Raw genomic sequence first — 22,713 nt, forward strand, 5'->3', positions numbered from 1 at the left:
TAAAAAAAAAAAAAAGAGGAGAGTCCGATTGCTTCGTGAGTGAATAGGGGTGACTTTAGCTAATGAATTGCTTCGTGAGTGAATAGGGGTGAGTTTAGGTAATGAATTGGTCTTTTGAGTTCTATAAACAAAAAAATTGAATAGGGGTGACTTTAGCTAATGAATTGCTTCGTGAGTGAATAGGGGTGAGTTTAGGTAATGAATTGGTCTTTTGAGTTCTATAAACAAAAAAAATGGCTCCACCGCTGGTCAAAGGATGAAGAATCAGTATTGTATCCTATTTCTGTGTCTTTTCTCTTCTTATTTTATCAATTTTATAACAGTGGAGACTTAATTGAAGCAAAAGTTTATCAATTACAATTCTTACCCATATGACTTTAATTTGAATTTCGAAAGGATAACTGGAATTTGAATTCTGAAAAGTATTGATATTTATTCTTTCGTTTATAATTATTTAATATTAGATTAATTCTTATTCAATGTTGTAATCTTTTTTTCTTTTTCTTTTTTGTAAACTTCAATGTTGTAATCTTATATACCATATTATCGTGTTAATGAAGTAAGATTTTTTTATTGACACCCATTTCTTGGTCTTCTCCTTAATTAATGAAATAAAAAATTTTCTAGGCACATTAGCTTACTCTTCTCCTTGATTTTGTTCCCAATTTTTTTCTTGATTTTTATTTTTATTTTTTATCTGGTACTTGTTACTTGATAACAATTTCGGAATTTTAAATAAAACACCTAGAACGCTGGTGCTGGTCAATATTCGCGGTAACAAACAAAGTACATCGTGGCGGCGGAGCAAATCTTTTGTACTGACATCTTTTCTAAAAAAGATAAATATAAAAATATTTGTATTTAAATGTAATCAAAAATTTTAAATTTGAACGGAATTTGGTACATCAAATTTTAGTGGCAGCGGTCTAGTTATTTCGCTAAAGAGAAAAATTTTATTGCATGGTGGCACTTAACTGCTTCTTTTTATTATACTTTAATCTAAAATGATCATCTTTTCAAATTATACACACTCTTCCATTTAATAAAATAGAACATTGAATTATGTACAAAAAAAAATTAAAAAAAATAGAACATTGAATTCGGTGCTCACGATTCATTAAAATTTTTTCTCTTCGCTGACGGGTCCACGTCATATCCGAGTCATATACTAATTTTTATTTTTTAATTAAATTAAATTTATAAGTTCTCCCTTTTTTCTAGACACGAAAGCTAAAAGCTCTTCATCTATCCAAGTTACGGTCTCAGCACTCTGCTCTGCCCACAAAACCAACCTGATTGAGATTTTCCCGAGAAACTTACGTTTTCCGGTAAAATCCATCTCTCCCCAAATCCTCGATCTTAATCTCTTTGGCTTTCCACGTGTTCTTCGGTTGAAGTTCGCATCATGCAAAGAACCCGAGCTAGATATTTTTAATCTCATTGACTTACTTCCATTCTGTATTTTTTGTTTTTCTGGTTTCAGATTTTAGGTCGCGAAACTCGAGGAGTTCATTCATGGCGCCTCCAATTCTCTCCTTAGTTCTTCCCTCCGAGACCGGTCGAATACTCAGCATTCAATCTCACACAGTCCAGGTGTTTCTCCTTTTCATTTGATATTTTTGTGAATAAGTAACTCTCCGAAAAGATCAACCTATAGCCTATTAGATGAAGACACGTGATAGTTTTTATATCGTATTATATCTCTAATAAATCTATATTATGTCTAACACACCTTACTTCTTGTACAATGACCCTTTTGGTTTTGAAGCATAGATAATGCATAGCTACACGGAGTTTGTCCTGAAATTTAACTTTTTATTAGAAGAATAGAATTTCAGCACAAGATAGGTGACCTATGCATTGTCCTTCTTTAATTCTCAGGGGGCTCTTTGTGTGTCTCTACCTACTAGCCTAAATTTTTGGGAGATTTGGTTTGTGACAAATTTTTAGTGCGCAAATTACTCAGATTGATTCCACAGCTTCCTTGAGAAAAATAGAATTATTCTCTGTTGCCATAATCGTGAATATCATCATCAGTTTTGTATGCAGTGAAGCTGGTTTTTGTTTGGTGATTACCTTGACATTGTATTCGTTTGCTGTTATTCTCAGGGTTATGTTGGAAATAAATCAGCTGTCTTCCCACTGCAACTTTTGGGCTATGACGTGGATCCAATTAATTCTGTGCAGTTTTCAAATCACACAGGCAAGCTGCTTCTATCTCTTCATTCAACTCTCAGGGCTCAGAGGCCTGATACTGATTCATGGTGCGATGTCATCTGGAATGGTTTCCTTGTTTGCATAACAGCGAAATTTTTGTTTGATATATTTGAGGACTATGCAGGGTACCCAACTTTCAAGGGTCATGTTTTGAACGGACAGCAACTCTGGGATCTAATGGAAGGCCTTGAAGCTAATGATTTGTTGTACTACACTCACTTATTAACGGGTATGTGATTTGTCAGTATAATTTAATTGTGCACTGTATCGCACTTCCCTCATGAAATGAAATTGTATTTTTAATTTTTTTTTTTTTTTGTGACAGCCGTAGATTAATTGTATAACTTTTAAAAGTATTTCTATGTATCATTGTTTTGACTTTTGATCTATCCCTTGACTATATTTGCTTTAGTATTTGAAGCTCTGATCATATGTTATGTGTTATACTTTTATGGACTATTGTGATATTGTCACTAAACTGCCAATTTTTTAGTTTTGAATTTGTTTCATGTTTTGATTACTCTGACTTTGGATCTAACTCGTATTTTCAGGCTATATTGGTTCAGTTTCTTTTCTCAACACTGTATTGGAGGTTGTCAGCAAGCTTCGCTCAATAAACCCTGAACTTACGTATGGTGAGTGAGACCACTGAAAATGCTTTAGTTTAGGGGTGTTCATGGGTTGGTTTTGTTCTATTTGAGACACATCCTTGATCTAAGTTAGAACTTTTTAATGAAAAGTTTGAACATTTAAGAAACAAAAATTGAACCAAGATAAATCATAGAATTGCATGAACCTAATCAGAAGTTCAGTTTCAACCCTCATTTTTCATTTTTATTTTTATTGTCAGGGGTTGACTGGGCAACATGATTTCAATTTCATACTTTTTTTTTGTTGGGTGTCGAACTTCAATCTTTATAGAACTTATTCTTTATCTTGTAATTTATATAGAAGAATTACCTATACATGTGTCTGCATTTTGTTTCCTTGTCAGTATGTGATCCAGTGATGGGTGATGAAGGAAAGCTTTATGTTCCACAAGAGCTGGTGGTAGTGTATCGTGAGAGGGTAAGACTGATCCACGAATATGTTTCTGCAAGCGTGCTTGTTTAAATAGTATACACAATATAAAAAGTTAAAAATGTATGAACTTCTCTTGCTAAAGTATCAAACGCCTCCATTTTATGTCTCCAATAACTGAAAATTAGATTTTAATGTATGGTCATTGCTTTCCTAATTATGAGATGATGCAAGAATACTTTCCTTTCATATAGCCCATTTTACTGTTAAAAGTTCATTACTTCTTTTGTCATCTCAGTAACAAGCATTTCGGCAGGTTGTTCCAGTAGCTTCAATGTTGACTCCCAACCAGTTTGAAGCAGAACTACTGACCGGATTCAGGTAATTATAATACAATGAAGATTACTTGAAGTTTTTCTGTTTAGAAAATCGCTACTGTCTGCTTCCACATTTCCAGCTAAATTGGGATGAACGCGCGCGCGCACATATATATATATATATATGAAAACTTGGATGTTGTAAATGAATAGCATGCGCTGTCTGTTATATACATTTCTTATCTTTCACACAGTATAGCTGGCAGCATTTTACTTTTTGTTTTCTTGTACATAAATTAAGTTCTGTACTAAGTTGCATGTAAAAAAGATTAATTTTTTAGAGATTGTTATGAATTTACCAAAAAGATAAGGATAAAAGACATTATTTGGCGTACATGCACTCTGTTTATATCTTGTGAGTTTTTTTTTTTGTTTTTTCCCCTCTTTGGGGGATGGGGGAAGAGGGGGCTTATTAGTATTAAGGGGTCCCTTCTCGTGCGCATAGATATATTTGTGTATCTCTGCATGCGCTTGTTTGAGGTTTGGACACTGCCCACATTGAGGGAATGGTTTGTGCACTCTGCAATTATGTCTGTGGGCATTTGTTGGTGATGCACTTATCATTATGGAACTAATTGGGTTTAGAGCTAACGTTCCACCCACAAATTATCCTTATATTTAGAAGTTAGCTAGTGATTGAAATATTATTTTCAGCATATAAAATACAACAAATTGGGTTTAGAAGGTATTTTGTGTTTTTATTTTTATTTTTTCCCTATCACTGCTGGGATTATCAGATTTTTGTCTATTTATTCTGTTTGTTGCATTTCCACAATATGACTGTTTTGCGCTCTAAAATATTCATACTAATAATAGGATTCAGTCTGAAGGAGATGGTCGGGAAGCTTGTAACTTCCTTCATGCAGCTGGACCATCAAAGGTTTCCTTTTAATCTTCTATGTTGGAAAATTCCTTTTTCTCCCCTCCCCACCGTCTCTTTTGTAAATGCTTTTTTGTCCTTTGGACATAGACTTCTTGTATTGGACATTGTTCCTGACTGTTGAAACTGTTTATTTGTTTAGTTCTAATATTTTCACTGACATCTATTGTGATGAATTAGTCACAGATGTTTCATGCTTTTGCTAGTTTTGCGAATTGACTACTCAATTAAATTTTTAAACCTTGTGCTCAGAAATTATGAACAGATAGTAAATATTCACTAATTGAATCCTCTTTCAGGTGCACTTTAATGATTCAAATGGGACCCCATTTTATGCCGTGGGAAATACTGATATTAGTGTCCATCAAAAAGAATAATTGAAACTGCTGTTATAATCTTTATGACTGAAATATACAGCAGTGCTGCAGTTATACAAATTTCAACCATATAGTTATGTTGAAAGTTGAAACTCAATCACTTGAGCATGTCTTCCACTAGGGGTGGCAATATGGGTTGAGTCCGACGGGTCAACCCGCCAACTCGTCAAAACGGGTCGGGTTGGGTTGAGGTTTTCAACTCACCAACCCATCTCAACCCGCCCCGCCTAGAAGTGGGTCAAAACGGGTTCAACCCGCCGCGGGGCGGGTTGACCCGTCGGATTATAATTTTTTTCTTTTTTTCTTTTACAATTAGGTAGTATTTCATTACTCCTTAAAATTTTGTGATATCCAATTTTATTTTTATCTTAGTACTTCCTAGAAAAAATAAAGAATAACAATTTTATTTATGACAAATGTTATCTATATATAAATTCCTAAAGAATGTTTGACAAATATTAGTATACATTTAAGATTGAGACTAAAAAAAATATAGAGAAGTATGAAATAAAATAAAATAATATTAGAAAAATTCATAAAATATAATTTATTTTTGAATTTTAATTAATTTTTTTTAATTGGCGGGTTGGTGGGTTGACCCGCCAACCCACCATAAAACGGGGTGGGTTCATTTTTTCAACTCATATTTTTTGGCGGGTTGGTGGCGGGGCGGGGCGGGTCAACCCAAATTGCCACCCTTATCTTCCACCATGTACATTCTTTCGCTGAATGGTAAAACGTGGTGTGCAAGTAATTCTGAGCTTTCTGGATTGCAGACTGTCGAGATATATAAAACCATTAATGTAGCCTCACCCAAAAGCTTAAGCTTTTGGGTTGAATTGGTTCTTTACATGGTATCAAAGCCCCGTCGCCCCCCACTTTCTTTCAAGTGGAATTTCTTTGTTCGCACAGGTAGGTGGGCCTGTGCATTTTTCATCCTTCAAGTCCAGTGGGCTCTCGTGTGAGGGGGCGTGTCGAGATATATAAAACCATTAATGTAGCCTCACCTAAAAGTTTAACCTTTTAGGTTGAATTGGTTGTTTACATAGACTCTTAACAATTTTTTGAACTCAAGTGTTGTATCGTGTTTTTAACTATGATTTGAACCATTGTGTCTCTTATTTTGCTTGCATTTTTTCTAAGTCACCTATTTGATTATTTAGATAATAAAGCTCTGCTAGATTCTTGGTTCCATGATAATTGTGAGATTGAACTTCGTACAACATATATGTGGGAGTTAGCAATGGCCTAAAGTGGTCCACTCTAATGTGCAAGCACCTGTAGGTGCACACTCACACAAAAACACGTTAGCTTGAATCTGAACTGTCCATGTGGCAAGAGGAGCTGACCCATCTCTGTATCTTCACATATTCTAGTTTCTCAGTTTCTTTCCTTTGTTTTTTCCTATGCCAAGAAATTATCTAAACCTAATGTGTAAACGCACAATGAACTTGTCTATAATTATTAATGATTGCTTATGTTTTGTTTATCTCAATTATTTTGCTTATGTATATGCACCCGCAGGTTGTAATTACAAGTATAAATATAGATGGGAATCTTCTTCTCATTGGCAGCTATCAAAAGGAAAAGGTAGGTTAAATGTCACCTAAAATGTTGTTAAATTTATAATTTCAGATATATGAATAATAGTGTATATCAATATTGTTAAATTTTCATAATTAACTTACTAGTATGTCTGCTTGTCCCTCGAGTCTTGACAGTGATTTGCAAAACTTTTGATTTCTGCAATTTCAACTTCTGAAAACCAAAAGGACCGGCATGGTCAGTTTTACCCAAAAAACTGGTGTACCAGCCAGTTATCCGTGTATGATAGCCGGAGAAGCTGAGAATTAAGATAAACTAGACTGAACCAGTCTCGTTTACCCTGATATTGTCGCACTATGTGGACGAACCACATGATCGCCACTCTGCATTAAGGTAAAAGCCAGGTGGAGTTGGATCAAATGAACTCACCTAGGGAGTTTGGCGAGCGCCATACCAGCGTGCTACTTTATTTTTTGTTGTATGGGATATAGTATGTTTATTATACTCTTGGTAATACGTGTGAACTTGTTATAATGTAAACAAAAGAAATCCATTATAAACTTTGAATACATTATTTTATTTTAAAAGGTTATAGCAAAATGTTTTTCTACTATCAAATTGTCCCTTAAAGATTATAGTTAAACTGCCAACTTATTTTGACTATATATTCAATATTTAAACATTCTTTCATTTGAAAAAAAATATAATATATGTTTTCTAAGCATACAAATTTCTACAAATTTTCATATAATTTCATGTTATCACACGTGGGCACACACGCACGCAATAACCTCGGCCAAAATACTGAAGTATGAGGTGCTGCCTTCTCTGATTCAATGGATGGTTCAGTTTTGGAATTCAATGGTTTAAATATATACTTATCCACTCTTCACTCACATCTGTAATTCTATGTATTCACTTGTTTAAATTTATACACTATGTACTCTTCATGGTAGCATCTTAAATTTGTATTACCTTTTTTGTGTAGGGACATCCTCCCAAACAATTTAAGATCGTGATTCCCAAAATTCCAGCTTATTTTACGGTATGAATACTCCGTGAATGCTTCTGTTGATTTATGGTTTGACTTTTGGAGCCAAACATGAATAAAATTCAGATTAAGTCTTGAACCAAGCAATAATTGGGATTTTTAAGATATATGGATTATCTCACATGCATCTGTCTATTTATTTCCCTAAATAGGTCAGAGCTCTATAGACTCCTACTCATTAGTGTGTTTAATCCTAATTAAACACTTTTTCCTAGTTTTCTTTGCACAAAATACAAGGATAACAAAGTTTTCCTTAACCTCATATTTCCATCTGAACTAGAGAGTACTGCATTTCATTCCAGCTTATACACTTCTCCTTGGGGAAAAAAGAGAGAATGGTCTTCACCTTCACCACTTAACCTCTTTGCAAACTAGCTACCAAACCTTTTATACACACTGTCCATCCGTAGCCTTGTTTCATTGTTGTAATGGTTCCAAACTCAAATTCAAGCACAGCCATGCAGTGCCACCAACTAAAAGCTACATACTGCTTTAATTGCTATCTATCTATTCCACCAGGTGCTATATAGGCAGTAAGAAGTTTATTGAACTTGTTATCCATACAATAAAAAGAAAGTTCGAAATTCCATCCAAGAAATTCTCAAATCAACAAAATTGACTTATAAATTTATTCGATAAAGTTCTGTAATCCTATTCTTCTTGGAACTGCCTTCAAATCGTCAGTAACTGCAGCTTTGATTATTTTTTATGTTTTTATGCTTGTAGGGAACAGGAGATCTCACGACTGCCCTTCTTCTTGGTTGGAGCAATGTAATGTCATTGCTTAATTGGCTATGGTTTATAGTCTTCTTCTTTTTTTTTTTGTAAATTTATAGTCTTCTTTGTAATTGCATAATATTAACCAAAAATATGTCTTTATTCATTCCAGAAATATCCGGACAACCTTGAGAAGGCTGCAGAACTTGCAGTATCAAGCTTGCAGGTAGCTGTTTTTATGCGTGCCATCAATTCTTTTCTTTTCTTCCTCCTCTTAAAGTTGCGGAAGTATTGGTCAAGATATGGAAAGCCTTCTATCATATGATTATATATTTAACTGATTCTTATTATCTTGCTAGTAATGCGAGTACATTAATTGTGATATTTCAAAATATTGGCATTCATTTTGATGAATGAACCTGTTTTCAAATAATGGATGATTAATGGTGCAATAATCACAATATGTGCAGGCACTTTTGCAAAGAACACTTAATGACTACAAAAGGGCTGGACATGATCCCCAGTCAACCAGTTTAGAGATCAGATTAATTCAAAGCCAGGAAGATATTCGCAATCCACAAGTCAAATTTAAAGCTGAAATGTACAGCTAAATCCATCATATGATTTGGACGTGAATGCCTATTGTATTCAAACTTTGAGAGGGGGTGTTAAGAAAATATGAACATTAAGAAGAAAAGTGGATTCTTCACCCATTTATTGATTAAATATAGAAAATGGAGTTATGATATTGAATTATAGCACTGCAAGCATTTTAAAAGTCAACTTCAATTTTTATTAGAACGACATATAACAGAGTTACACAGATACATATTGTGTTTGGTAATAAGTAAAATAAGGAATATCAACTCTGAATTTATTTTTAGTATCTTGTTCTCTTAATAGTTTCATATCTATCATTTATGACCCAATATTTTTTATTATAGTTGAGAGGATAAAAGAAGTATTCTAATCAGGCATGCATTGGTGGGACGCATGCATTGGTTTATGAGGAGGGATATTCTAACTATCATCATTAGATAACATTTTCTCTCTCTTCAAATTTTTTTTAACATTCTCTCTCTTTGCTCCAAGGGTGATGTGATGGATAGTAAGTTAGTAGTGAGAGTTTTTGATAGTTAGAATATCTTCACTCTTGGTTTGGTAGATGGATAGTAAGTTAGTAGTGAGAATTTTTAACATTTTCTTCCCTAATTTTTAAGGCCAGGCAAACCCGGCAGACACATGACGTTTAATTGCTAAAAATGCTATCCAAAATTGTTTTCCTTCTCCATAATAAAACCTTGGGGCCTAATTGTGCATCTCTTTTAAGCGTTAAAAGTCGGTCAAAATAATTTCTTAGTGTAAACTCATTTGTTTTGGTGAGAACTGAGAAGCAGGAGAAAAGTCATGACAATATTTTCTTTTCTAATTTAATATTTTTAATTATACTATTTTGGCAAGCTAGGAAAAGTTCAGCTTTTACACAATCACGCCTTGATACATCTTTTAATGTTCCTTCGAAACTGACAAGCAATTAGCAGTATGATGGTTTCAGGCTCTAAATTGAAGTTAATATGCTTTTTTAGAGTGATTTTTTTTAAATTTAAAATTTAAATAAAAAATACTAAGTTGTATATTTCTCTCTTTTAAAATGACACAACTACATGACAAATATTTTCCCCTTATAACAAATAATAAAAACATGTCTCATTATAATCTCTCGTTTTGTGTTTAGTTGCACCGAGTGGGTGTAGTTGCTAAAGTATAGATGATGCGGAGTATATCAATTTCAGACAAAATATACGCTATTGTATCTTTTAATTGTTAGCATAATTAGTTGAAAACCCTTGATAAAATACATATGGAACTCTTGCTTGTGGAAGAAGCTAAGTTTGAGGTTGTGGGAGAGGGGGCACAGAAGGCAAAGTAAAATTTTAGGGAAAAAAACAATGAGGAAAAAAAATTAGTGCCTGGATTCAAAGATGTAGCTTGTATGCATTGTACATTGAAATTCTTTAAGCTCATTTCCTCTTCACGATGATACTCATGCGCCTTTCATACTTTTTCTATAGCCTACTACAACATCCAGCTCTGATCATATTGCATTATGTTGAGTCCATCAATATAATCGTGCTCTCTAATTTTTATGTGTTATTTGGTATGATTGAATGGAAAAGAAATATATTAATGATAATAAATGATAATAATAAACACATCCTAGTCAATGAAAAAAGAAGTTAAATTTTCCTTCTTTTGTTTGATTTTATCAGAGAAAAAAAAATGGAATTACGTATTCATGTCAAACACGTCCTATGATGCACGGACACGGGACACGACACGACACGTCGACACGTTAAACCTAAAAAATGTCATATTTCAACACGTTGGGACACGTTTTGATATTAAATAAATTTTTTAATATATATAATATAATTTATATTTAATACATATAAGAGTCCATAATAAGTTATATAATCAATCAAATATTTAAATTTCATAACATAAATATAAATATAAGTAATTTTTCGTATTTTGTTAATTTTTAATGTCAAATTTCATAACAGAAAAAAATTAATTTATAAATTATTTCTTTTATATTTAGTTAACAAAATAAAATTAAGATTTAAAAAAAAAAAAAAAACGCGTCCGAGCATATCCTAGCGTGTCCCCAAATATTGACAGCGTGTCTGAACGTGTCGGAGAGTTGACCACGTGTTTCCAAATGTTAACCGCGTGTCCGTGCCAGACACGTGTCCTACACGCGTGCCCGTGCATACGAGAACACGTCTTTCCTCCCAATGATTCTTTACCTTTTTATGGCTTTTATGAAATAATCCAAATCATTAGGTCGTTTTCTTTTTGGGAAATCAAATTATCTCATGCAACACACAAAAAAGTGGATAAAATCCATTTTTTTTCTTTCTCTGTCTTCTTCAAAGTGGGTCCTACTCACTTTTTTGTGTGTTGCATGAGATAAATTATCTCATGCAACATGAGAAAAATCAAACCCTTTCTTTTTTTCACTTTTATTTATTACGAAATATACGCTAATGAAGTAATCTAGAGTAAATTATTTGTTACGTAAGTTCATGCATAACATTCAGATAATACTTTAATGATAAAAATTAGATAATTCGGATAAAATTTTAAAACTAAAGCTCGTGAAATTTAGTGTAAAATTCTTGTATGTTAGAAAAAAGTTTCTTGTTCAATTATGAATATTATTATAACTATCTACAGAAATTGTGTGACGCTGTTCAATTCTATCAGTTGGACGATGCTCATTCCTACGAATTAGTATATAGAGTTTAACTTTGAAATAAATTTAATTTTTACTTATAAATATTTGGCTTTAATGTTTCTATAGTAAATGCAGATGAGTTCTCTATATTCACTCCCAAAACGACATCGATTTGGGTTAAAAAATTTAAAAATTATAATGAAAAGACTATTATAACCCTGAAATAAATTATAATTATAAAAATATTTTGATTTATATCTCAAAAAAATGTCGTTTTACGCTCAATGTAAATATTTCTAAATTATCTACATTGAAGCGAGCCCTACCCACTTTTTTTGTGAAATTCATATTTATTTATTTTCTTTTTTCTCATTATATGAATTTATATAAGCTCCACACACTTTTAAGTGTATAAGAAATTAAATTTATCTACTAAGTGAGAAGCATTAAACCTAGTGGCGGACCCAGGAACAAAGTTTTATGTCCGCACATTTAGTGGTGGGGGTTCGGGAGCAGTGCCCCCAAATTTTTTTTTTGTAAAGACAGTTTAGATTAACGCTTTAGTTGCTTCCATAAGAAGCTGCAGGCAATAGTTTGACTAATCATTCCTCCTTAAATCTTACCAATCTTCCAAAACAGATATTAGAATATACTCCAGTACATCCATATATCATCAATTTATTTTATAATGGTGAATAAAAAAGTCAACACTACATGTACAGAAGGCAAGCGAAATCACAGTGAAAGCCTCGTCTCTAGAGATTAACTTATTTGAGAATGTCAGACCTGCAATCAATCATCTTTTTTTAGAAAAATGAAGAAAGAAACAAAGGATGAGGAGAGCATGAGAATGGGTACGTGACAAGAGAGGAAGAATAAGTTTTCTCTCTAATCAATTTGCATTGCTGCGTTATTTTAATCATTTATGTACGTTGCTAACTAATATAAGAGTAAATACTCTTTTTGATCCCTAACAAAAAATTCAGTCCCCACTTTAGTCCTTTACAAAAAAAAATTAGTGACCTGGTACCTATGAAATTCAAAGTGGACACATTTTAGTCCTTTTGAGCAACTAATGTGGGTCTTTTTTGAATTTGTGAGGGATCACGATTTTAACTAAATTGATTCACTTTGAATTTCTTAGAAACCTCGAGACTACTTTTTTTTACAAGAGACTAAAGTGGGGATTGTATTTTTTATTGAGGATTTAAAAGAGTATCTACTCCTAATATAACTATTGAATCAAGAGAAATAAGAACAACCTGCAAAAAAAAAAAAAAAAAAAAACCTTAAAATCTTATGTCCGCACTTGCGAACATATGTAACAACCTAGGTCCGCCTCTGATTAAACCCATCTTTTTTAATTATATTCTATATTTTTTTTGGGACAATATTTTTTTTGTATTTCAAATACATTTTAATTTTAATAAAATGCTATCAACATTTTGGAGTTACATTTTCTCATGCAACATGAAAGAAGCTTTTTTCCTACACATACAATCAAGTGGACCCATTAGTTTAAAAAAATATTAACACAAAAATCGAGCCCTTGCTAACATGAGATGAACTTTCTTCCTAACACATATGATTTATTTATCCCCAACATTTTTTATTAATAAATAAATCCTCGGACTAAGATTTCACTCAATCGTAAAATGTGTCTTGGAAAAGAAAATTGTAGAAGAGTAGTATAGATTATAGAAGCTCTGTAACATTCTCGTTTCGGATTTGTACAAGAGTTGTCAACCGTAGTTTGCAGCACTGCACTCTTGTTTTATTGCCACTATCACAGAACCCTGAACCTTCAGAGCTTCAAATTGCTACTGTTTCTTTTTTCTTTTTTAATATATGGATCCTCAAACAGCGTTAGAGCTTGTCAAGCACGGTGTCACTCTTCTCTTCCTCGATGTTCCTCAGTACACCCTAGTCGCCATCGATACTCAGGTTAACAATTTTCCTTCTTTTTTTTTTTGAAAAAAAAATGGAAAAACATCAACTTAAAATTTCGAACTTTATAGAATAATAAAAATCCCTTGTCATGTGATAAATTGTAGATTAACAAAAGGACATAATGCAATTGATTGGGAAGTTTTAAGTTTTAAATGTAGAGGTTATGACCATGCCCTTTTATTATTCTTGTGGATTATCAAGTTGTTGTTGTTTTTTTTTTAATTTTTACTTTCTTGGTATCTGAAAATTGAGTGAAACTCTGAATTTCGTAGGGTAAACAAATTCTATCTTTGTTGATACTGTCAAGTTCGTTTGATATTATTTTTCTTGTGTGTATGTGTGTGTGTATTTGTCTGCAGATGTTCTCTGTGGGACCTGCTTTTAAGGGTATTAAGATGATTCCTCCTGGCACTCATTTTGTGTACTATAGTTCGTCAAGCAGGTTTGATCATGCTTCCTAATTCTTCCCCACACTCCCTTCTCTTCTATGTAGTTCTTCTTATTCCTTTATTCATGCAATGTACACAAGAGTGTTTTTAACACTACTCTCAGTTGTCACCAAAACCCATTCCTCTTATCAATATATGTTGATGCCTTTAATTAGATAAAAAGACAAATAGGCAGATAAGAATTATGGGTGTGTTTGTGTATGAAGAGGGAATGCTTTCCTAAGAGTTTCTCTTTCTGTTAGTATTAGTGTCTTTTCAATCTTGCATACCATGGCATTGTATGATTTTTGGGAAATAAACTTGTACTAATTGAATATAGAAGTTTTGTTATGTTCTTCTTGGTTCTACCTCTTCTAGTGGAACCAAGATGTGTCACTTTTTTAACCTCATGTCATGTTCTGTTCTATTTTTGAAATACCGAACATAGAATAGAACCATGTCTACCAAATGCATTTTATGTTTCTGATGATAAAATTTTAAGCATGGGATATCACTGTTGATATTATTGCTAGAATTAATGATATTTCTTTCCCATAATGTATTTTTTTCAATTGTTTACCCTTTTTTCATTTTAGATTTTTTTTTGCTTCATGCAGAGATGGAAAGGAGTTTTCACCAATTATTGGATTCTTTATTGATGTTGGTCCTTCAGAGGTCTGAAAATCAGTAATTCAATATCTCTCAATCGTCCAATTAAATTTACATAAATTTTGATTCATTGAGCTTTGATTAAATCATTTTCTAGTTCAGAAATCATGACAGGCACTATATGTTAATGTTATAATTATTATTTTCACATATTATTTGATAACAGAATCACGGTTGATTGAGATGCGGTGGGTCAGGTGTAAGCTTGGCTCTTCGGAGTTTGCTTTAGAATGTGTCTATTGGAATCTTTGTTTATATTGATCTTTCACTATGGTTTCTTGATAGATTCTCAGGTGAATCAATTCATGCGATTTTGTTTCTGTATTAGCCTAATGGAAGAAAACTGAGATTTAAAAAAAAGATTTAATTTTGAATATCAGTCTTAAGACAGTAGTTTGGAAAGAAGGCAAAGTGACTAAAGCATTTCCTGTTAATAGAGCTAGAAGTCATCCTGTGACTATTTCCTTGCCAAATTATGGTGAAATTAAAACTAGAACTCATGTAGTTATTGTCTTTACGTTTGAATTTTTTGTCTTACTCTTACTATAATCCTGTCTTTCAATTTTTTCTGGTGCAACTGCACTTTAACTATCTTAATGATAATTTGAACGACACCAGAAATGGATTGGTTAAAGTTAACCAATGCTCATCTGTTTGAACCTTTTTGTGGTCTGAACATCTTTAAAAAATGTAAATGTATTTAATAATACTTTGTATGCCAAATAATATAAAAAATGTGAAACAGTGATTATCTGTTTTGGTCTCATGGCCATGCAGGTAATTGTTCGTAAATGGGATCAACAAGATGAAAGGCTAGTAAAAGTATCTGAGGAAGAGGTATGTGTTCATTTAATTTTTATAAATGTATATAATACACTTTGTTCTTATTTTTATGCAATGTAATTTAAGTTTATTGGTTTTGTCCCTGTCTGTTAGTGTTTGGTTTCGTTAAAGATTATGGATATCATCCTACTACCACTTGGAAGTTAAGGATACTGACATCTGTGGACCCATTATGATTTCAATTTGAACTTCTTTATTTTTCCATCATCCTTTCTCTGCTTGGAATTGTTTTCTTTTATAATTTCTCTCTCTCTCTTTTGGATTTCAGAATTGCCCTCTATTTTCGTATGTGCTTCAGTCATTAGAAAATATATCTGGAGCTAAATAAGAAACTTTGGCTCAAATGATAATGCTTTTAAGTCTATATACTGAATTCTATGCTCTTCAACTATGGTATTTATTATTTATTTTTTCTCTGCTTTTCCTTTAGGAAGAAAGATATAGTCTAGCTGTAAAAAATTTGGAATTTGACAGACTACTTGGGCCTTACAATCTTAGCTATTATGAAGATTGGAAGCGATTATCTAATTTTATCACAAAGAGCGTCATCGAAAGGCTTGGTATGTTATTTGCTTGCTCGACTGAGGTATTCTTTTTATTAAATAGTTCGATGATATTATATTAATTTGTTAATTTATGAGCAGAGCCTGTTGGAGGGGAAATTACTGTTGAATGCGAAAATGAGATGGTTAGAAACATTCCTAAAATGCCAATGGAGAAAGCACTAGATGAGCAGCTGAAGGTTGGTAAATCTGCTTCATCTGTTGTCAAGTCTCAGAGGAAAGGATGTTATTATACCTCCATTCCACGTGTTGTAAAATGCAAGGGAATTAGTGGACAGGAACTTACTTCTTTGAATCTTGACAAGGTAGGCATACACATACTATTGAATATTTGATTCCAGATAAGTAATTGTGAGAAAAAGTTGCTGTAATCAGTAATCTTACCTTAAAATTTTAGCCTGTTGTTGTTTGATGATTGTTGCACGTGTTTTTTTGTTGGCATTCTCAGACACAGTTGTTAGAAAATCTACTGGCAAAAGATTATGGAGGTTCTGAAGACTTGCTTCTTGGAGAATTGCAGTTTTCATTTATCGCCTTTTTGGTATTGTGAACTAAACATGATATCTTTATAATTTGTTTATCTTATTAAATCCAGTATGACATTTTGCAATGATGCAGATGGGTCAATCGCTAGAAGCATTTTTCCAGTGGAAGTCCTTAGTTAGCCTTTTGCTTGGCTGCACTAAAGCAGTAAGTATAACTTTTCAGTCATATCCAGATTGCTGATTGAATAATGCAGAATTTTTGCATGGACTTTAGAGTTTCTGGTTTCTTTTTGTATACTTGTTTGCTTTTCCACCACACGAAGTACAGATATTGAACTGCTGATACTAAAAATTTTCAGATTTTAAAATATTGCTTGTTCATCAAAATTTTCAAAGCTATCTGAGATATCTATATATAATATTAATTATTAAACACAACAGTTACATGAGTTACCATTAGGATTTTCATAATTGGCTATTCAATTGACCTAGTAAAAGTGATATATATGAGCCATTGATATTCATTTTTTATAATTATTAAAACCATCCTTGGGCTCTTGATTAAACAGAGCTTTAAGTCAAGTGGTTGTGTGACATGTGCCTACAGTTCATTATTTTTCTAATTTCAATGGTTACTTGGATTTTCATGCGTGATTCGTTAGATGCTTGTTTGGTCTTTCAACTTGGGTGGGTCAGTTTGTTTATTTCTTTCTTAGGTCATTTTATGGTTGTAGGGCCTAGTTTATGACCACATGTGGATACAAGACACTTATTGATTATGGTAAGATGTCTAGAATGGCTGTATGGGATTACTTAGGTCCAAATCAGCTTATAGTTGTGCTGTTTCATAAATATATATTTATTATTATATTTGCATGACTTTGTTATCTTTTGCAGCCTTTCCATACACGAACTCAACTATTCACGAAGGTAAACTTAATTACTGTATTTATTTTTTTGTTTCTTTTTGGTACAAAACGGTGACATTATTACTTGGAATGCTGTTAAATTCATCCCTCATTGTAGTAGTTCTGACTTCTGAATGTAGTCTTGGAACAGAAAGCAGCTAAATCTGGATTAAGAAAATGAGTCACAATCTTGAATTATATGGCATATTATTCATCAAATCAAACTCCTTTCAATTGTGGAAAATCAGAACTTTCACCTTCACATTATTCGTCAAACTCCTTTCAATTAAGAAAATCTGAAGTATATTACAGTCCAAAAGTTTAGTGTGATAGCAACTTTGCATAACTTAATATTTTCTTCCTTAACTATTTTGTAATATAAGACATTGCTGAAGATTTTGTACATGAATTTGATTGGCTGTTTTCATTGAGCTACGGTAGCTTTTAAGCTTCAAAATATATTTGAGATTTTTTTTTGTTTAATGATTGTCTAGAATACTAGTACCTGCACTTCTGTTTGCTTTCATTTTTCCTCACTGAACTGATATCTGATATTTTATGAACTCGGATAGTTCATAAAAGTCATCTTTTATCAACTAAAATATGGACTACAAAAAGATCGAGCAGATGAAACAGGACCAGTATTGTTGGATGATTCTTGGCTTTCTGCTGAAAGCTTTTTGCACCATCTTTGCAAGGTATTACGCTGATGCTATGAACTCATTATTCAAGTGCACAAATTTGATTTGTTACCTAGCTTTCTTATATTAAGACACTAGATTGGTTCCTGTTCCGATCAGTATAGATTTTAAGATCTGGAAAGACTAAAACTTATAATTTTAGCACCAAAAAGAAATAATGGGCCAATCTTTTTTATGTGGAGGTGAGCAGTTCGTTTCTTCATATATATATATATATATGTGTGTGTGTGGTGTTATTTTTAATGGATAAGTATTGCATCCAAAAGGCCAATATTGTTTAATAAGCAACTTACTCCGGGGGGAAAAAATCAGAAAAAGCTGACAATTTTCATAGAATTGTAAAGCCTTTCAGAATGCAATTTCCTTTCATGACGGAACATCAAATTCACCAGAGACTTTAAGCATACCCATCCTTCTGGCATCCGGATTTCCATGTCCAGAACAACACAATTAATGGATGCTGATGACGAAGATATATATGTTTTGTAAGGTTTTCTTCTACCTTAAGGATCTGTCAGAACTGCCAAAAAATTTAAGAAGATATTTTTGTGCGAACTCTAGCTTCCCAAAAACCTCTCAAGGGTAGCCTGGTCAAAATAAATGGGGCATAAAGAAAACTTCCCATTCTTGTTCAATGACAGTCATCCTCCTTACAAGACAGGTCATATTTTTAGGCTTTTGATTCGTGTGAATTAGTTGCACAAAGTATTTTCTGTTTTTGGCTAATACTAATTAACTCTCGTTTGCATTATAGAAATTGGATATGCTTTGCTGAGTTCTAGTGCAGCTAATGCTTTTTGGTTGTTTTGGAATTGCAGGATTTCTTTTCATTGTTGCAAGATGAGTCAGTTGTTGATGGAGATCTCTTAAAATGGGTATCAACATTGAACCTATGTCTTCACATAATGATGTTATTATTGAATTGATATCTACCCTCCACCTGCCACACAGATAAAATCCCAATAAGGATTTGACTTAAAAGAAAAAGAAACCTAAAAATAGGAGCAAGAATGAAGTGAAATTATTACTCCTCCGAAATTATTTATGGCCCTGTCATGTTTTTAAGCTGAAAATTTGTTACTTTGATATGTATAATTAATTCTATAAACAATCTTTTGTCAACATGTCGGAAGTGAGTACTAATTCTCATCTTTCACCTTAAACACACACTCGGGAGCTTATCATGCAATAGGGTTTAAAGTATTACGCCAAGTCGAATACTTCAATTACGCATAACCATGGTCTATGCTTTTTCTTTGTTTTTTCTGCTATAAAATTTGTTGCAGACTTGCAGCATTTGCTGCTAGCTGCAATGTAGGGACTTGTTATGAAGAGGAAATATTGAATTGTAATCTAGCTTGGCTTACAGATAAGGAAATTTAAGGAGCTGTTGGAGAGTAATCTAGGGTGGGAGTTTCAGCAGAGCAGTGCTGTTGATGGGATGTACTTTGAGGAGAATGATGAGGTCAGCTTGCTGAGTTACTTTGCTCTGTGTGTTTGTGTTCATTGACCTTATTGGATGTTCATTTTGCAGTTTGCTCCAGTAGTTGAGATGTTGGATGATGAAGCTCCATCAGTTTAGAAATGTGGATTATATCATCTCTTGGCTATAACAAGTGTTTCTAGGGAATTAAATCATCAGTATCATGCCACTTTGCATGCCTATGGGTAAACCATTCCTTTCACATTGTACAGTAGAACACATATAAATCAACTTTAGCAAATTTTAGAAACACCGGAATGGAAGATGAATTTACGATACCTCGAATTTCGATTTGTGTTGGTCAAAGGTTGGACCTGAAACAGAATCGAAGTAACTTTTTTTATTTTTTTCTGTGGGAAAGACGTTAAGGTACTTTGATGATGATTGATATTTACAGTGCTGCTTAAATTGTGGTACTTTTTTAGCTCTTCAACTGATTTGGCATGTATGAAAAACTTGTGAATTTAAGATGACATGTTTGAGGAGCTGCTAATTGTGAATTTAAGACCCTGAATCTACATGCCAATCAATATTGGGATGACATCAAACAAGTATTTAGAAAGAAAAATGTTAAATGGTATGATTGAGTCTTTCTGTAACGATTTAGGAGTGACAATAAGTTAAGAAATTATAGCATTTTTTAGTTGTTTATTTAATTTTAATAATTTTTGAATTACAATTAGTTATGAAGTATTCATAATAATAGTTTTAGCAAATAACATTATTTCCTTACAAAAGGCTAAAGAAACATGGTGAGCTAAAACTGAAATTTAGAAACTGGTGGTGATATATGACTCATTACCCATTAAATTGGCAAGCGTGTCAATTCCTCTTGTTTTGACTGTAAAATTGGATAAACCACTTTTAATAACGGGTTAAAAACATTCTCATGTTGTTTTGAGACGGGTTGATGGATTAACAAAAAAATTTAAAATAAAATGAAATAGTTTTGAATATATTCAAGAAATCTGCCATGTTTATTTCTTTACCAATTCAAAGTAAAAGAGGCAATACACTGGCAGGAGATATTATAATTTTATTTTTATTTTTTTTAAATTGAGATATTAGAAGTATTGACAGTTTGACACCATCATTTGCAATAATGGCACCAATTACAAAAAGCTTTTCTAATGCACATTTTGTTCTGTTGTTATGTTGCAACATCAATGATTATTATTTGTGTAAGTTTTGTAACTCATAAACCACCGAATGTTTATTTGCAATATTGTTGTTCATGGTCAAAGAACTACTGAAGCCGTCTTCTTCTCTTTCAAAGCATTTTTCTCTAGGGTTAGTGTTTGGTTGAAGGTTTATTTTGGGATTCATGGAAAAGTGTAAGTGGATATTGAAAAATACCACATTTGGTTCAGGTTTTTTTTTAAAAATACCAGACAAATAGGATAGATGCAAAAATGAATTTTGTGTTGATTTTTGGATGAAATTCACTGTTACAGAATACCACTTGAGATGTGGTATTTTGAGATAACTAGGGAAGTGAAAAAACAGGTGCAAAGTTTCTTCCGAACATAGATTTTGCATATTTAAATAAATTTCCTTGGTAATATATGGGTCAACCAAACAACTTTTTTTACATTTTCCTACCAAACTCACTTTCTAACCATTTCCCTAGTAAAAAAAAAATTCTCCCGAACCAAACACTACCTAAGGGGTCTTTGGTATGTAGAATATGATAGGAATGTAGGAAAACTGAGGTAGGTAACATATAATAACCACGTTTGGCATGTCTTAAGTTAGAAAATATCGGTATATTTTTCGTCTCATGCATTTCGTTTTAAAATGTGCAACGGAAAAAAAAATTGCAATTTAAAGTGTGGTATTTTTTTAATCTGAGTAATGGGCTTTGTGGACAAAAATGCTCAGAAAAAATGTATATCGAGTATAACTTCTGAACAATGACAGAAGTGATAAGAAATTGCATGACTTAGTTTATTTGAGTTTAGATCTAATGTATGTTTGATGAGTGTGATTCCAGTATTTTAACATTATTTCACCATCAATATGGGTAATTTCATAATATCATAACACATTTCCATCAATATTTCACCATCAACAAAACATAGCATTAGTAAAAATAACTCAACATTTCCGACAAATTTTTTGCCTACCAAACACCTTTTTGTAATTTATTCGGGCCAAAAAAATTATCCATCATATTTTGAGAATTTTTTTTCTCAGTAATAAAAAATTTCTCCTATACCAAACACTCTTAATTTCGTAGTGATATTCCATCGTCAGAACAATAATGAACAAAAACAAAGCACTTATCCTGCATTTGTAGTATACTAGAGGTTAGTAATTTTTTTTACCGTATTGTTTGATGTAGTCATGATTCATGAGGTAAATTTTAGTCATTCGTACTGGCTAATGTTTGTATAATTGTATCTTAAATACGTATTTGCCCAAGTCAAGTCTTTCGGGGATTATTGTATTCCATTTGGTTGGAAATGATAACCGAGTGAGATCATTCTTTATGACACATGGGTTTGTAGTGCAATATATTTGCACCGAGTAACTGTACTCGGTGGTATGACAAATAAGAAAAATAAAAAATTGACAACGAAATATATTTTATTGTGAATTCTGCGTTATGTTCCATCTTCTGCACTTAGTCCACATCTTATGCAGCTATCATTATTGACCAGTAAAGCCACGTGTGTTGTATCCTTTTTTCTTCTTCTAAATCTTGTATAATTTGATTATGTCATAGGGGTCTTTAGTATTGCCGGTAAACTTTTACTTAATTAATGGGTTTTCTTTTGAAGAAAAAAAAAAGGTATACTTTTTTTCTTTTTGGTAAACAAAAAAAGGTATACTTTTCTCACACAAAACAGAACACTTTTTGTTTTTGGATACAAAACAGAACACTTTATTTTTTTTATACAAAACAGAACACTTTATGTTCTAAAAAAGGCAAGAGAACTCAAATCCCTAGTTTAAGCAATTCTTCTGAATTTCCAAATGGATCCTGTTTTTATTGGTGTGATCCAGACATCCACCAAATATTTTTCTTGGTGCAGTCTTTATTGTTGTTGAAAAAAAAAAGGAACTAAGCAAAGCATCATAAATTAAAACGCTATGGGATTAGTATAGTTTGTAATGAAAAGTTGTTGACTTATTGCAAATTTATGAGCAAACTTTTGGTACACTTGGTATACCGAACTTGATATGTTCGTTTATTAAAATAGATAAAAAAATTCACTTTAACCCTGATTTTTTTTTATATTCTCCTTTATGTCC

At 32.5% G+C, this 22,713-nt stretch overlaps 2 protein-coding genes across 3 annotated transcripts; both read left to right on the forward strand.

The window, feature by feature from the left end:
- Positions 1-1,242: 1,242 nt before the first annotated feature.
- On the forward strand, positions 1,243-8,918 carry LOC133302750 (pyridoxal kinase-like). Of its 2 annotated transcripts, XM_061502566.1 has the most exons (13): positions 1,243-1,328; positions 1,484-1,593; positions 2,110-2,203; positions 2,342-2,446; positions 2,769-2,852; positions 3,212-3,285; positions 3,554-3,618; positions 4,431-4,494; positions 6,396-6,461; positions 7,405-7,461; positions 8,194-8,238; positions 8,357-8,410; positions 8,655-8,918. In XM_061502566.1, exons 2-13 carry the CDS (start codon positions 1,516-1,518, stop codon positions 8,793-8,795), a joined length of 927 nt encoding a protein of 308 aa, XP_061358550.1. In that variant the 5' UTR covers positions 1,243-1,328; positions 1,484-1,515; the 3' UTR covers positions 8,796-8,918. The 2 variants fall into 2 exon arrangements, with proteins under 2 accessions (XP_061358550.1, XP_061358551.1); XM_061502567.1 differs by lacking the exons at positions 1,243-1,328; positions 1,484-1,593 and having other exon boundaries at positions 2,114-2,264.
- A 4,185-nt stretch (positions 8,919-13,103) lies between these two features.
- LOC133302749 (uncharacterized) lies at positions 13,104-19,863 on the forward strand. The gene is made up of 13 exons (XM_061502565.1): positions 13,104-13,369; positions 13,735-13,817; positions 14,421-14,478; positions 15,250-15,309; positions 15,746-15,875; positions 15,960-16,183; positions 16,327-16,419; positions 16,497-16,568; positions 17,261-17,293; positions 17,844-17,969; positions 18,791-18,847; positions 19,342-19,437; positions 19,507-19,863. The coding sequence occupies exons 1-13, from the start codon at positions 13,274-13,276 to the stop codon at positions 19,552-19,554; spliced, it is 1,176 nt and encodes a 391-aa protein (XP_061358549.1). The 5' UTR covers positions 13,104-13,273; the 3' UTR covers positions 19,555-19,863.
- The last annotated feature ends 2,850 nt before the right edge of the window (positions 19,864-22,713 follow it).

The sequence above is a fragment of the Gastrolobium bilobum genome, unplaced genomic scaffold (assembly GCF_033153095.1).
Source record: "Gastrolobium bilobum isolate Gb01-03AN ecotype WA unplaced genomic scaffold, APGP_CSIRO_Gbil_v1 utg696, whole genome shotgun sequence".
NCBI lineage: Eukaryota > Viridiplantae > Streptophyta > Magnoliopsida > Fabales > Fabaceae > Gastrolobium > Gastrolobium bilobum.

Bases quoted from the DNA above. Each gene is read 5' to 3' on its own strand.
- LOC133302750 (XM_061502566.1), top strand. From the start codon at position 1,516: ATGGCGCCTCCAATTCTCTCCTTAGTTCTTCCCTCCGAGACCGGTCGA. The intron at 2,447-2,768 runs GTATGTGATTTG...TCGTATTTTCAG, and splicing joins CTACACTCACTTATTAACGG to GCTATATTGGTTCAGTTTCT. The intron at 2,853-3,211 runs GTGAGTGAGACC...TTTCCTTGTCAG, and splicing joins AAACCCTGAACTTACGTATG to TATGTGATCCAGTGATGGGT.
- LOC133302749 (XM_061502565.1), top strand. From the start codon at position 13,274: ATGGATCCTCAAACAGCGTTAGAGCTTGTCAAGCACGGTGTCACTCTT. The intron at 17,294-17,843 runs GTAAACTTAATT...GAACTCGGATAG, and splicing joins GAACTCAACTATTCACGAAG to TTCATAAAAGTCATCTTTTA. The intron at 18,848-19,341 runs GTATCAACATTG...CTTGGCTTACAG, and splicing joins ATGGAGATCTCTTAAAATGG to ATAAGGAAATTTAAGGAGCT.